Here is a 14,449-nt window from a genome sequence, read left to right as displayed (position 1 = left end):
AGGAATGCAAACAAAATGTATTACATGAGTGGAAAACATTTTAATTTGGTATCACTGCCTTCTGACAAACTTTTTTCCCAAGGTATTGTCATTTTCATTTTACAGATGAAGAAACCTTAACAAACACAAGTAATCTGATTCTGGCAATCTTTTACATGGAAGTTATTTTGGTGAGCCTCTGGGGACAGAAAGCCATATTTGATTTTACCATTGGCTGTATGTAAACACAACAATATTTTGTATGGTGCCACTGTGGCTGTGGTTTTTGGGAAAAAATGAGGTCTGGGATTTTCCACCCCCAGAAAATGGGTGCTGAGGAGTTCTCTAGTATAGCTTCTTTTTCTATTTTCATACCAGACTGTTAGACAAAAAGGAATCCCCCTGCTCCACCTTACCTGTGAAATTAGGCCAGATCTCATGGTAAGCATCACTTCCTCTGGGAAGCCTTCACCGATCACCTCCAGCATGGGTTGGGTCCCCATAGGACCTGTCTCCCCCACTATCACCCTTGGCAATGCGATTGCCTGCTGATTCCCCTGCATCCCCCCCCCCCAGATAGACCTCCCACCCCCACCCAGGGATATATCTCGTTCCACTGGATCTCCATCCCCTAGCACCATGTCTGGCACACAGTAGGTGCTCAATATATGTTTGTTGAATGAATGAAGGCTCTGCCTTCTCCCGAATCTCCTCTATTCAAGAGTTGCTGTGTCACAGCGGCTGCTCTGATGGCCCTTTCTGAATATGCTTGTCCTAGGCCTCAGACTCTGCTAGTCACTGCCTCCAGCCGATGACAGGAAAGCACATCAAGACTGTGTCTGCCCCCTCCATCCTTTCCTGTCCCCAGAGGCGCATGTGCCCATAGTATGTTGGAGTCAGCAACCCATTTGCCCTCTCTGCTCAGCCAATCAGAACAATAATAACCATATCTGTTGACTGCTTATGAAAATGCCAACGCTCTACATCAATTATTTGTAATCTTCATAACACTTCCACAAATGGAATATTATTACTCCTATAGATAAGGAAACTGAGACTCAAAGAGAGCTCAACAATTTGCAGAGGTCGTACAGCAAAGATGTATTGAATGAATGAAGGAATGAACAAACAAGTGTCTTACTGATTCTGGTGCTTTGCTATTTTTCTCTTTTGTTCCCCATAAACACTGGGGATAGCTTGATGGAGCAAAAGGACCCAATTGGCTTTGGGGATTCCTGAGCCAAGAGAGCAGGGAATAGGGAGGAGGTGACCCCAGTAGAGAACAGCTCCAAGCAACCCCGAGTTACTCAGTAACCCAAACCCTGGTCCCTGTGGACAGCCTGGCCAGGCTGGGCCAGGGCAAGCAGCAGACACCCGTTCCCCTTGGCCACCCTCAAGTGCCCAGCTGGTCACAGCTGGAAACTGGAGGTGGAAGGTCAAAGATTGGGCAGACCCCAGGCCGGGCAGGATGGGAGCTGGTGACAGAGTTTGGGCCCTTAGAGGAGGTCAGGGGTGGAGGAAGGGGTGAGAGGTGAAGCCCCCCCATTCCATCAGAGTTTTCAGGGCCAGAGAAGGCAGGAGGAAGGGCCAGGGGCCCTGACAGCACTTGGCAATCCAAAAGAAAACCATGGACTGAGATTCTCCCTAGTGGGTGGTGGGCCAGGGGAGCCCTCACAGGTGTAGGCCTGCCAGGAGAGCCCTCAGAAGGGGCGGGTGGGCCAGGGGGACCCTCAAAAGGAGAGGACTGTCAGGGTTTTGCTCTCTGTTGGACCAGGGGTGATACCAGATGGTACCCATTAGTTGTTAAAATACCAAGATCCAGGGCTTCCCTGGTGGTGCAGTGGTTGAGAGTCTGCCTGCTGATGCAGGGGACACGGGTTCGCGCCCTGGTCTGGGAAGATCCCACATGCTGTGGAGCGGCTGGGCCCGTGAGCCATGGCCGCTGAGCCTGCGCGTCTGGAGCCTGTGCTCCGCAACGGGAGAGGCCACAACAGTGAGAGGCCCGCGTACCGCCAAAAAACAAAACAAAACAAGATCCTCCTATAAAGATGGTATTTAGCAGTTCCCCAAAGGTCTCCAAGTATGCCCTCAAGAGGTTGGCCCAGCTATCCTGGCCCTTCCAGGGGGCTCCCTCTAGACCTCCCACAATCCAACAAATAAAGGGTTGACACCTTCCAGGTCTGGAGGCATCCAGGACCCAACGATGTTACACGTGTGTCTAGAACCTCAGGTCACAGTCCCGGGACCTGGCTTCGGGTTGACACTAAGTGAATATTCGTTGAATGAATGAATGAGCAACAGAGGAGAGGGAAAATCAAAGATTCAGAGGAATTCAGGGAGACTAAGAGAGACAACAGGTGAATAGAGATGGAGGAGGCTGGCATCAGGGTGGAGGCTCCCAGAAGATGCTGGGAAGGCCCAGCTCACTCCTTCTTTCTCTCTCGCGTTCTGCTGCTTTTGAAGACTCTTCCCCTTAAGGGCCTGTCCAGTCCCTGCCTGTGCAACCCAGGGCAACCCCTGCTCCCAAACAGGGCTCAGGAAGCAGGCTGAACCTTTGGGGCAGAAGGCTGGACCTGGGAGGATACCCCAGGTGCTGAATTATCCGAGAATCATTATCCAAAGGCTGCTGACCAGACATCTTCTCTTCCCCCCTGCCCCACGCCACCACCTGCAGAGGAGCTAGAAAACAGCCATCTTGCTGACCAAGAAGTGAGAAAGAGTCTCGGGGCCAGGGGCCACGGGCCACCGAAGGCCAGAGAGGCTGCTCAGCCTGGTAGAGCAGTGCTATCAGAGGCAGCTACCACCCTCCCATGCCTGCCTGGCTGGGCACCTAGAATCCAACTGTCCCCCAGAGCCCATGCTGGGCCAGAGGCTCAGGCCCCTGAGGGGAGACAGGGAGGAGGTGAACTGGGAAGAGGGCAGAAGGGGAAGCAAGGATGAGGGTCAGGGACCCCTGTCACTCCTGTCCCTTCCAATTCCTGAGAAGCGGCAACCCCCATTCCTAGGAGGAGCCCTACCCTGCTTCAGTTCTGGGCAGTGGCTGGTCCCTATGGGCCTAGGCCACATCCCCTGAGAATGGCAGCTCTTCCTTCAGGCCGAGGTCTGAGACATCTTTGCAAATACCCACAAGTCCCTCCCACACAACAACCCCTTCAGACAGCTGGGGTTAGGCTACGGGCAGTGTAGGCAGAGGGCCTTCCCCACCACCAGCCCCACTGGCCTTCACGTTTTCTTCTTTGAAGCCCCTTGTGGCCTCTGGGAGTCAGAACCAATAATGTGAGGGTCCTCCATCTGTTTAGAGGTCTCCAGGGGCCCGGCACCCACTGGGTAGAGGCCACGTACCTCCGCCTGCTGATACCCACCCCTGGCCTCAGTTCCTGAGCACCCTGAACGTGCGCACGGTTTCTGCTTATGTGGGTCCCCTTCTTGAAACATCTCCTCTTCTTTCTTTCTTCACTTATGCAGTTTCTAGGTTGTCCTTCCAGGCTGCCTGCAGACACCACCTCCCGGGAAGCAATTCTCCATCTTTGTCCCCTCCCTCATCCCCACTCCTGTGGGTTCTGCAGCCTCTCCTCTAGGCCCCCAGAACCTCTGTGATTCCCAGGGTCACACATTTACCCCAGTGGTAATTCAGTTCTCTCCTAAGTGTCTCTCTCCCAACTGGACAGTGACTCCTGGAGGGAGGGGTCATCTGGTTCATCTCTGAAGCCTGGTTCACAGTAAGTGCTCAATTAACAGCTGCCTCCTCGCTGTCTATCTACCAGGACCCCAGCGGATGCAAATCTTGCTTGTGTAACAAGGGTCTCTTGACTCTTAACTGAGAAGACCCTCCTGCCATCTAGCTTCCCTTCTTTCCAGCTGCTGGGGCAGCCCAGACCCTCTCATATCCACACTGGACATGCAGGGAACCCAGGTGTCAGTTGGCCCCTGCGCTGCTTGCTCGCAGGTCCAGCCTTCTGACCTACAAGTGTGGTGGGATGCAGACGCAGGTGAGGAGGCTGAGGCTTGGGAGTGGGGTAAGGAACTCAACTGTTGAGGCTCAGACCTCCCTGGCCAGGTTAATCATCAATGCCTAGAGAGCCGGCTTTTCTTTATCTCCGTTTTCTATCGCCTTTTCAGTTGGGCAAAAGATTGAGTAATCCCTCTCCTGTCTCTTGTATTAACCCTGGAGGGGCTCGGCCAGGGAAGTCTGAGCCTATTAATAAGGCCGCTTATTCTTTGGGAAACACTCTCTAACAGCATGTTTGAGGGGGCGGTTGCCCTCCCTTCTTCCTCCCCCCCCCACCGCCCCCTGCGGTCCCGCAGCTGCGCCCCAGCAGACAGAACATAGGGCGCCTTTCTAGGGTCATTTCCAAGGACCTGTCCCAACCGAAACGGCGCCAGGGTCAGCTGGCCCAAAGGAAAGAGGACTTGGGGGTACAAACGCTCCATATCCTTCCACTCCTCGCCCCACCTCAGGTCTGGGACTCCGCCCACCCTTCCCGGCCTCCCGGGCTGGAGCCAGGAACTGCGGGCAGGTAAGCCTCCTTGTGGGCGGGGCCCGGCTCCAGTGGGCGGGGCCTGGCTCGAGTGAAACCTGCCCGGTCCGCCCGGTGAGTGTCTCCCAGGGCCGGGCGCCAGGAGCCCTAGCCGGAGCCGGAGACTCGTAGCCTCTATCCCATGGCCGGGTCTCCCCGCCGCACCGCGGGCCGGCGTCTGCAGCTGCCCCTGCTGTGCCTCCTCCTCCAGGGCGCCACCGCCATCCTCTTTGCGGTCTTTGTCCGCTACAACCATGAAACCGACGCTGCCCTCTGGCACTGGCACAACCACAGTAACGCGGACAATGAATTTTACTTTCGCTACCCAAGTGAGTGCGGGTGAGGGCATGGGGGGAGCTAAGGCCCTAAGCTCCCCCGATGTCTTGGGAGGGAGCACTTGGATGCCCAGATCTAAGGTGCCCCAGATTTATAACACCCTTTCACTAGCGTCTGCCACATTCCAGGTATTATGCTGAGGGCGGCACATGCATTTTTTCTCCTTTAGTCTATGAAGTAGGCAAAGATGGGGAAACTGAGGCTCAGAGAGGTTAGGTGGCTGGTTCAGGGTCTTGCTGTCAGAATTGAGGGAGCTGGGATTTGAACCCAGATCTGAAGCCCCAGCTTTACCTACTCTCTTGTTGGCCTAGTTGGGCTTTGCTGGGCTGTTCAGAGACTTTGCCTTTCCTGGGGCCTCCACCCTGACCACAGGGAAAAAATCATCTGGGCAGGGGAGGTAGGGAGTGGGGCGCAGAAGGCCGTGATGGTATTAGCTGTGAAGGCAGCCAAGACTAGTGGACTGAGACATTTCTTCCCCAGTCCCCCAAAGCTGGTCCTTCCAGAGCCAGAGAGAAAATGATGTAACTATCCACCAGCCAATCACAGAGTAGCAGCCCCCCAGCCCTGTGAAGGAGGCAAGGTAGGGTCATTAGCCCATTTCACCCAGGAGGAAGCTGAGGTTCAAAGGGGTTGTGATTTGTTCATGATCACCTGCCATGTGAGTGACAGAGCTGGAACTAGGACTCAGCCATCCTCAGGTCCTAGCACCACAGCTCCCCTGCCTGCTGACAAGGCCCAGGAAGGAGACGGTTAAGCCCCTGCCCCCTGTTGTGGACAGAGCCTCTCCCTCAAGATTGGGGACCCAACCTTGTGATTCAGGCCCTGGGCAGCTGGGACCAGATCTCCCAGACTTCATCACAAATGTTTGACCAGGTCTCTAAGCCTCAGTTTTCCCCATCTGAGCAATGGGGAGAAAGATGCCTCGGTTTGAAGGATATACATTCAAATGAGGCCCAGAATGTGAGAGTCTCCTATAAAAATCCCAGGCTGTTATTACCCTGCTTTCTGTATGCAGAGCTGGTGGCAGTTTGTCCCCACCTGACCCTCTCCCAGCCCCAACCCCAGGAAAATGAAGCTCACAATGCTGAGGATAGAGAAGGTGAGGTGGAGGCTTGGACCTGGGCATAAAGTGCCAGAATACCGGCCATCCTAGGCAGAGGGAGGGCTACAGCCCTCCCCACATTTCACCCCAATTCTGGCTGCATGAGGTGAGCCATGGATGCTGGAATCAAAGCCAGAGCCACAGAGCTGGGATGGCAGACTCTTGGGGTCATACATTTGTCCACAGAGATGGGGAGTTGGGCAGGGACAGTCCACAGGCTGAGAGAAGTAAGCTCTTGTCCTAGGGTCTGACCTGGCTGCCTGCCATGAACCCCCATTTGCTTCTCCCATGGGCCTCACTCAAGGCCTCCAAGCCCTGCTTGCTTCACAGTCCTCCCTGAAACCCCCAACCTCTCATCCCTCTGCTGCAATGGTAGGCTCTCCTGGATGCACAGTTTTCTGTCCCTGGATTGCAATAAGAGGAATAGCACTGGGAATTCTACCTCTTTTTCTGCACTAGGTTTCTATCCCTGTGGACTTGGGACCCTGGTGCAGGGATGGGTTGGGGAGGAGGGAGGTGTGAGGTCCCTGGAGCGTGGGGCTTTGATGAGCCAAGTCTTCACCTATCCCTGTGTCCTGGAGAAGTGGTCAGGGCCAGAGGGTGGTGTAGCCACTGCCCTTTGATTTGGGAGATGAAAGAGAGTTTTGCCGCTGTTGTTTAGCTGTGGGACTAGCCAATGTCAAATGCACGGCTGCTCTGAGTATCAGTCTGTTACCTCTATAGGAAGGGCCTTTAGAGCTCATCTGATCCACTCCTCTCAGATGTGGAGAGAGAGCCAGAGAGGTCATGTGACTGCCCAAGATCACACAGCAAGTTAGCCAGCCTAGAACCGGGTCTCTTGACTCCCCATCTGCAGACTTTCCCCCACATTACAAACTTCTTATCCTATGAGGCAAGTAATGGAAAATAAGAAAGAGGGGGAAAACTAATACAACATGTAAAGCAACTATACTCCAATAAAAAAAAAGAGAGAGAGAAAGAAAGAAGGGAAAAGACTAGGGGAAAAGACTAGGCATACAGGGGACACAGAAGCAAAGATGAGAAAGGGTTCTAAGAAAAAATATGGACAGGTTCTTTTTTTTTAATTAATTAATTAATTAATTAATTAATTATTTTTAGGACAGGTTCTTTTTTATATATCTCTGAGACCTGACTTGCAGGGAGAGGGATTTAGGACAAATGGAATCAGGATTTTCTTGAGGTGGGGGCAGGGGGAAGTGACTGGGACCAGAGTGATTTGTGACTTTTCTAGGAGAATACAGCCCTATCTGCCCTCTTAAAGGCACGTGGGGGTAGAGTGGTGGGGGGAGATGGCCTCCCCAGCTTACCACTCCCTTTTTCCTGCTTCTCACATTTTATAACCCCACTTTACAGATGAGGAAACTGAGGCTTAGAGAGGTTAAGTGGCTTGTCCAAGATGACACGGTGAGAAGTGGAGGGGGGAGGTGCTGGAATTTAAATCCAGCTCTGTTAGATGCTAATGCCCCAGCTTTAACTGTCCCCTTGTCCCACAGTCTGACCTTGTTCAGGAGTCATCTGGTGCGGTTGGGGAGGGGCAGTAAGGGAAGGAGGGAGGGTGATAGGTGGCCCTAGAGGGCTTTTATCTTCTCTCCAGCCAAAGGTGCATGGGTTTGGTGGGGGTGGGGATGTGATGGAAAACAGGCTCCATCCTGCCCAACCCAGGGATACCCTGAAGGGAATGTTGAGGGGTCATCTCATCTATCCCCCTTCCTCCAGCTGGAATAGCCCCTTACCCACCACAGTCCATGGAGAATGTCTGTGTGGAATGTTCCACAGAGTGGAATGAGTAAAGGAGATTTCTTGATGTTTAGACTCCAGGTGAAAGGCCAAGGGATTGAGTTTTGATTCCCAACAAACCCAGGGTGGGAGATGTAAATATTATTGCCATTTAAGACAAGTTCTGGAGTGGGTTTCGGCATGAAATGGGCATGACCCAGCCCCTTTTGTTGTTTTGTTATCCTTGGGCAAAAGAACAGACATGGCACCCCCTTTACTGTTTGCACAGGGAGAAAACAAGTCAGGCCGTGAGGCTAAAAGAACTAAGGCTTCGGGCTGAGTTCTAAAAGATACCTCTCCTTTTCTGTTGGGTTTTAAGATCTGAGAGGGAAGAGAGAGCTGGGTGATTTGGGGAGTGAGCTGGGCTGGAAAAGTGGCACAGTGGTGGAGACATTTAGTGAGGCCAGCGGACCTCCAGACCCTCACCCCCTTGGCCACTGGGGCTGGCAGCTGAGCTGTAGACTTCCAGTTCCAACATGCACCCAACCCTCTGCCAAGGGCTTGCAAACTCATTTCCTATCAGCCCATACACAGCACACACACACACACACACAAAAGCAGAAAAATTTACTTCTCTCAAAGTTATTGATTACATTCTAAAGTTCAGTAATAAATTTTTGGCTTGTTGGTGCTTCACCTTTAAACAAAAAAGGTGATTGTGATTTTCTTCCTTTGTGATCTGCCTCTTTCTACAAGAGACGCGGTCATTTACAACAAAAACGTGAATAAGAAAAGTATAGGAGCAGTACACAAATAATGAACACTGTGAAGGCCTACAGTTGTTATGGTTGAAATTCCTGTAGCTCTGAGCTTCCAGGCAGCTAGGAAAAAGGGGTAATATGGTCAGTTACGTGTTCTCATCAGAATCAAGGAAGCCTCACATATGTGATTCTTTGATCCTTTGATGGCTGTCCTCCACCGACAGCTCTACATTCCCAGAGCCTGGTGCATGACTGCTTAGTAAACATCTAACACATGAATGAGGGAAAGCAAACCAGTTCCTGGCTCCTCAGGGGAAATGATATTTCCTAGTACTAAGTTCCAGGAGAAATTTCTCACATGGAGCTATGAAAGGAGAGTTTATGGTCATGGTTGACCCTGTTTCTCAGTAAGTTATTTACAACAAATGCAATAATGCACTCAAGTGTTTCTCTAGTATTTCTCAATTAAAGCCAAATATAGCACAGCATTATGGGTACATAGACCCAAGACAAAGGAAACAGGACTAGATGCACTGGCTGAACATCATTGTAGGTTGTGTTTCAAACCCTGTTTACAAGTAGATGGGGGGAGGGGTACAGAACAAACTAATACAAAAGCAAATTGTTGTATTTATCTCATTTTCACTATTACTGTTTATTATTTTAGATATTTTTACACAGCATAGAAAGCAAACAGAAAAGACCCCAAATCTACCTGCCCAGAAACCCCACTGACACTTAAAAAAACTCAAGTGATTCATCTATAAAATTAAAACATTCAAAGTATAGAAAGAAACAAACTATAGGGTAAAATCCTCCTTCCCGGAGTGGCCATATTGCATACCTCCAGGGGGCATTATTTGCACCAGAGTTGTACAGCTCAGCAGCCCTGCCCCCTCCCTTCAATTTCTTTTCTCTGAGATAATCTCTGTTAACAATTTAAAGTTATTTTTGTAAATTAATTTATAAAATTTAAAATCCTGAAAATGGAGAGGTATAGATTCTGAAGTATGAGGAATGGAGGGTAGACATCAAGAAGGACTTCCGACAGAAAGGGAAAATTGAAGAAAAGCCAGAAGGGGAAGGGAATTTCCAGCACAGAGGGCAGGGACTGCGCCAGGAAAGAACACAGGAAAGGTTGGACTTTTCACTGGTTGTAAGCAACCCAGGGATAGGGCAAATGAGTGGGGCAGAGAAGAGAGCGGAAGGCTCTACTCTCTTGCTCTGACCTGGCAACAGCAGGGATGGTCTGGGTCCCACTGCTCCAAGCTGGCCAGCTCTGCATGGGGGACCCGGGCTGGGAGGCCGGCCATGCCCAGGGAGTTTTATAGGCTCGGCTCCAGCATCAGGGCGGCCCTGGCTGGTGAGAGCTGGGGGCGCTGGCAGGACGGCTGATTGGTGGATGGGTGGCAGCCTGAGCAGCCCTGAATGCCCCCTCCACCCTGCAGGCTTCCAGGATGTGCACACCATGATCTTCGTGGGCTTCGGCTTCCTCATGGTCTTCCTGCAGCGCTACGGCTTCAGCAGCGTGGGCTTCACCTTCCTCTCCGCCGCCTTTGCCCTGCAGTGGTCCACACTCGTCCAGGGGTTCTTCCACTCCTTCCACGGTGGCCACATCCATGTAGGCGTAGAGAGGTGGGCAGTGGTGGCCACCCTGGCTCCCCTCAGGTCTACCTGGGAGGCCCCTGTCCAAGGGACCCAGCTCAAACCCAGTCCCTCCAGTCTGCTCCCTGACCCAGGTTTTTGACCCATCCGTTGATTTCTTTTAGGTGCCCTGCCTATTCTGTTGCCTGATTTCTTCTCCCATCCTCGAGCCCCACCTCCCCATTTCTTTAGGCCCCTTATTACCCAACAGATGTTGGGAGGATAGATAGTGCCATGGAAAAGGGCAGGGTTCAGAGGAGCTCTTGATTCAAGGTTTGGATCTTCCACCTGTTGTGGGCTTTGTTTGCTAAGGCCCAGAACCTCCCTGAGACTCTGTTTCCGCATCCACAAAAAAGGCGAGGTGATACCTTCCTGCCTACCAGGGTAGAGCTTAGGTGGGTAGGCTCATTGCCTCCTCCCCTCCCCCCACCCCCCAGGGCTGCCCTCGCTTCCAGCCGCCTCTCACCCTCCCTATCCCACCCCCCCAGAATGATCAATGCTGACTTCTGCGCTGGGGCTGTGCTTATCTCCTTCGGTGCCGTACTGGGCAAGACTGGGCCGGCTCAGCTTCTGCTCATGGCCCTGCTGGAGGTGGTGCTGTTTGGCCTCAACGAGTTTGTGCTCCTTAGCCTCCTCGGGGTGAGTCTGGATGGGGATGGGGTGAGGAGTGGGGGTGCCCAGGGCCAGGCCCTGAGCAGGGAGGGCGTGGGGTAAGGGTAGGGGTGAGGGGCTGCCCCTCCACCTCAGCTCCACCTCCCCAGGTGAAGGATGCAGGAGGCTCCATGACTATTCACGCTTTTGGTGCCTACTTCGGGCTGGCCCTCTCCAGGGTCCTCTATAGGCCCCAGCTGGAGAAGAGCAAGCATCGCCAGGGCTCCGTCTACCATTCGGACCTCTTTGCCATGATTGGTGAGGCCTGCTGAGGTGCGGTGGGTACGGGGCTGGTTCCTCTCCAGGCCTGGTCTTGGGGTGCCACCTAGAATCCTTGGGGCTCTGGCTGGGAACTCCCTTCCAACTCGGATTCTTCCACCAGAGCCCCAGGAATCCGTGCTCACCATTCTCAGTAGTTTTACGACAGGTTATTAGAACTCAGCACTGGGGTAGGCACATGCCCTGAGATCCATCCTAGGGGCCTTTCTCAATCGAAGTCTGAGGGCACCAATCTCTGTTGAAGGCCTCCAGGGTCCCCACTACCGGCAGTTAGATACCAGACTCCTCAGCCTGGGGCACCCACCCCTGCAGGATCTTGGCCACTCCTCCCCCGCTTCCCCCCTCCCCACTCACTCTCGCCTCGCTCTCTCTCCAGCCAGACTCAGCTTCTCCCCATCTCTAACCTCCAGGCTTTTGTCCCTGGGGCTGCGTCCCCCCTCCTGACGTCACGTCCTCTCAGGGGATTTCCTGGAAGCCCCTGTACTCTCAAGGGGGAGAAGGAGAGGTCGTAGGTCACGCGGGCCAGCAGTAGGGTCTGACCTGCAAGCCCCATTATCACCACCTGTTTCTTCTAAGCGCGTACCTCCGCCTTGGCCTCTGCTCCTCTCTCTTTGTTCACTAATGAGTCAGAAAAGGAAATCCGTATTTTATGTTTTTGAGGGTAGTATTGAGTAGCGACCGAAGTGCCCATTCTTACATTAAAAATAGACTGGTTTTGTATTTCTTGGCCCCCTCTGGGTTTGTTGTGAAATAGAGCATGTGGAATCCTAGGTCAGCTGAGGCCTCCTTGCCCTTTGAGACCCAGATAAGTTTAGCTTGAAGTCCAAAGGCTTCCCCAAGATGTCTGTGCTTTCCTGCGAGGCTTACATTCTCAGATCTCCTCTGCCTCCCAGCTTCTTCCAGACAGGAAAACTGGCCTCTTCCTTGATTGCTCCCAAAACTCTTCCCAGAAGACGCATGTGTATGCGTGGTAGATTTTTTTTTTTTTTTCAGTACGCGGGCCTCTCACTGCTGTGGCCTCTCCCGCCGCGGAGCACAGGCTCCGGACGCGCAGGCCCAGCGGCCATGGCCCACGGGCCCAGCCGCTCCGCAGCATGCGGGATCCTCCCGGACCGGGGCACGAACCCGTGCCCCCCGCATCGGCAGGCGGACTCCCAACAACTGCGCCACCAGGGAAGCCCGCGTGGTAGATTTTAATCAGACTGTGGAGGTGCAGAAGTTACATCGCAACCCAAGGACCACTCAGGACTATGGGGCAGTCTCTCAAGCCTCTTTGCTCTGCTGACCCTACCCTACCGGGTCCCCAGCTCCCCTTCACCTGCCCTTGGCCCCTCCCCCTCTCCCTCCAGGACTGACCTGGGACCCGCAGGCAGGGCATATGGAGCTCCCAGTCCTTACCCCAGATGCGCAGGCCCAGGGCATCGGTGCTCATGGCAGGGCCCACCCTCTCCAGGGGGCAGTTGAGGTTATAAAACAAATGATTTTCTTCTTATGTATATCAAGTACCAGATTGGTGCCTGACATGTGGTGCCCTTTGCCTTTTTTTCTTTCCTTTTCTGATACTTAAAAAATCTCAACCCCCTGTGGTTTTCAATCAAGTAGCTCCCTTTTGTGCCAGTACCCTGCGATAGCTACCATTTGTTGAACATTTAGTACTGGCTAGGCCATGCGCTATGCACTTGGTATGTATCACCTCATTTAGTACTCACTTTATAAAGTAGGTATCACTATCCCTACTTTACAGATGAGAAAACTGAGGCTGCTGAGAGAAGGTGACTTGAGTGCAGTTACACAGCTTGTACCTTGTTGGGGAGTCACCTCCTTCCTCTCATTCTGCCTGCCTGCCCACCATTTAGGGACCATCTTCCTATGGATCTTCTGGCCTAGTTTCAACTCTGCACCCACTACGCTGGGGGATGGGCAGCATCCGTCGGCTCTCAACACGTACTACTCCTTGACTGCCAGCACCCTCAGCACCTTCGCCTTGTCAGCCCTTGTCGGGAGGGATGGGCGGCTGGACATGGTATGGGGGGAGAGGATTGGGAGAGGCAGAGGGATGGACCGGGAGGCGGGAGAGAGATCGGAGACCCTGCAAGGATGATTCTCCAGGGGAACAGGTAACGGCACAGGCACAGGGGGCTCCATCTGCACTGGAGGCGTTGGGTCAGAGCATGAGGTGATGACAGGATAGCAGGAGAGTTAGAGGGTTAGATGGTGGGGGTACTTCAGAAGCAGTAGGTGCCACTGTGGTGGGCGGGGCGGGGTTGGGTTGGGTGTGGCTGTGACGATCTGAAAGGGCCTTCAACGCCTTGTTCTTCTGTGCTCCCTTAGGTCCACATCCAGAATGCCGCACTGGCCGGAGGGGTTGTGGTGGGGACATCGGCTGAAATGATGCTGACACCCTTTGGAGCTCTGGCAGCTGGCTTCCTGGCTGGGACCGTCTCCACACTGGGGTACAAGTTCTTCACGGTACAGATGCCTCTTGGGCCCTGGGCAGAACAGGGGGTCTTCGGAGGGCACACGAGACTCATTATTGTTGTCCTGTTCTCCAGCCCATCCTTGAGTCAAAACTCAAAGTCCAAGACACATGCGGTGTCCACAACCTCCACGGGATGGCTGGGGTCCTGGGAGCGCTCTTGGGGGTCCTTGTGGCTGGGCTGGCCACCCATGAAGCTTACGGAGATGGGTGAGTTCTCCCCACCCTCACCCCCCATCCCCAGTGGAATCGTTATCCCCCTTGAACTAAGTCCCTCACTCTCTTCCTCCTATTGTGGACCAACAAAAAAAAAACTATTTTCTTTCATTCATTCATTCATTCATTCCTCTACCTCCTGGGAGCTGAAGAAGCTGGAGTGAACAAGACTGGGGACTGCCTTCTTGGTCCTCACTCAAGTACAGCAGAAGGTCATTGAACAAATGATTTCAATAGTGTTATTACTAAAGGGTCAGGTAAGAGATACTGACCCTTAGGATAGATTTTTGCACATCAGGGCTCAGAAGAGAGGGCAGGCAAAAGTGACCCTCAAAGTGAGCCTTGAAAGGTGTGAGGGTGTTGCTGGCACACGGGAGGTGGGAGGGTGTTCCAGGCTATGGGCCTGACTGGAGCAAAGGCCTGGAGGTGACTCAGCCTGGCAGCTCCCTTGAGGCCCTTTTGGCCGCTGCAGGAAGCGGTGCAGTGCACTGATGCACTGACCAGCCCTGGCTCCGTGCTCCATCCCTGTCTCCCCCCACTCTCCCCTCCCTGCAGCCTAGAGAGCGTGTTTCCATTCCTAGCCAAGGGCCAGCGCAGCGCAACGTCTCAGGCCATGCACCAGCTCTTCGGACTGTTTGTCCCACTGATATTTGCCTCTGTGGGTGGGAGCCTTGGAGGTGAGTGACCTTGGCTGGGCGGGGGTGACTTCCTTCACTTAGTATGATCATCTCTAGGTCCATCCATGTTGCTG

The 14,449-nt window shown here is 53.3% G+C and overlaps 1 protein-coding gene across 2 annotated transcripts in view; it reads left to right on the top strand.

The window, feature by feature from the left end:
* Positions 1–14,449, top strand: part of LOC103076996 (ammonium transporter Rh type B) — a 38,226-nt gene that overhangs the window by 21,949 nt on the left and 1,828 nt on the right. The window contains exons 1-8 of one of the 2 annotated variants that reach the window (XM_007457890.1): positions 4,590–4,825; positions 9,881–10,067; positions 10,565–10,715; positions 10,838–10,985; positions 12,863–13,029; positions 13,338–13,475; positions 13,559–13,692; positions 14,254–14,375. In XM_007457890.1, the coding sequence (XP_007457952.1) occupies positions 4,639–4,825; positions 9,881–10,067; positions 10,565–10,715; positions 10,838–10,985; positions 12,863–13,029; positions 13,338–13,475; positions 13,559–13,692; positions 14,254–14,375 (1,234 nt within the window). In that variant the 5' untranslated portion in view covers positions 4,590–4,638. Of the gene's footprint in view, positions 1–4,589; positions 4,826–9,880; positions 10,068–10,564; positions 10,716–10,837; positions 10,986–12,862; positions 13,030–13,337; positions 13,476–13,558; positions 13,693–14,253; positions 14,376–14,449 lie in introns of those variants that run through there. The other variant, XM_007457891.1, reaches the window with a different exon arrangement.

This window comes from Lipotes vexillifer, unplaced genomic scaffold, assembly GCF_000442215.2.
Source record: "Lipotes vexillifer unplaced genomic scaffold, Lipotes_vexillifer_v1.1 scaffold238, whole genome shotgun sequence".
Classification (NCBI taxonomy): Eukaryota; Metazoa; Chordata; class Mammalia; order Artiodactyla; family Lipotidae; genus Lipotes; species Lipotes vexillifer.
Note: the sequence above shows the minus strand (reverse complement) of the source record. Positions and strands in the feature narration are given on the sequence as shown.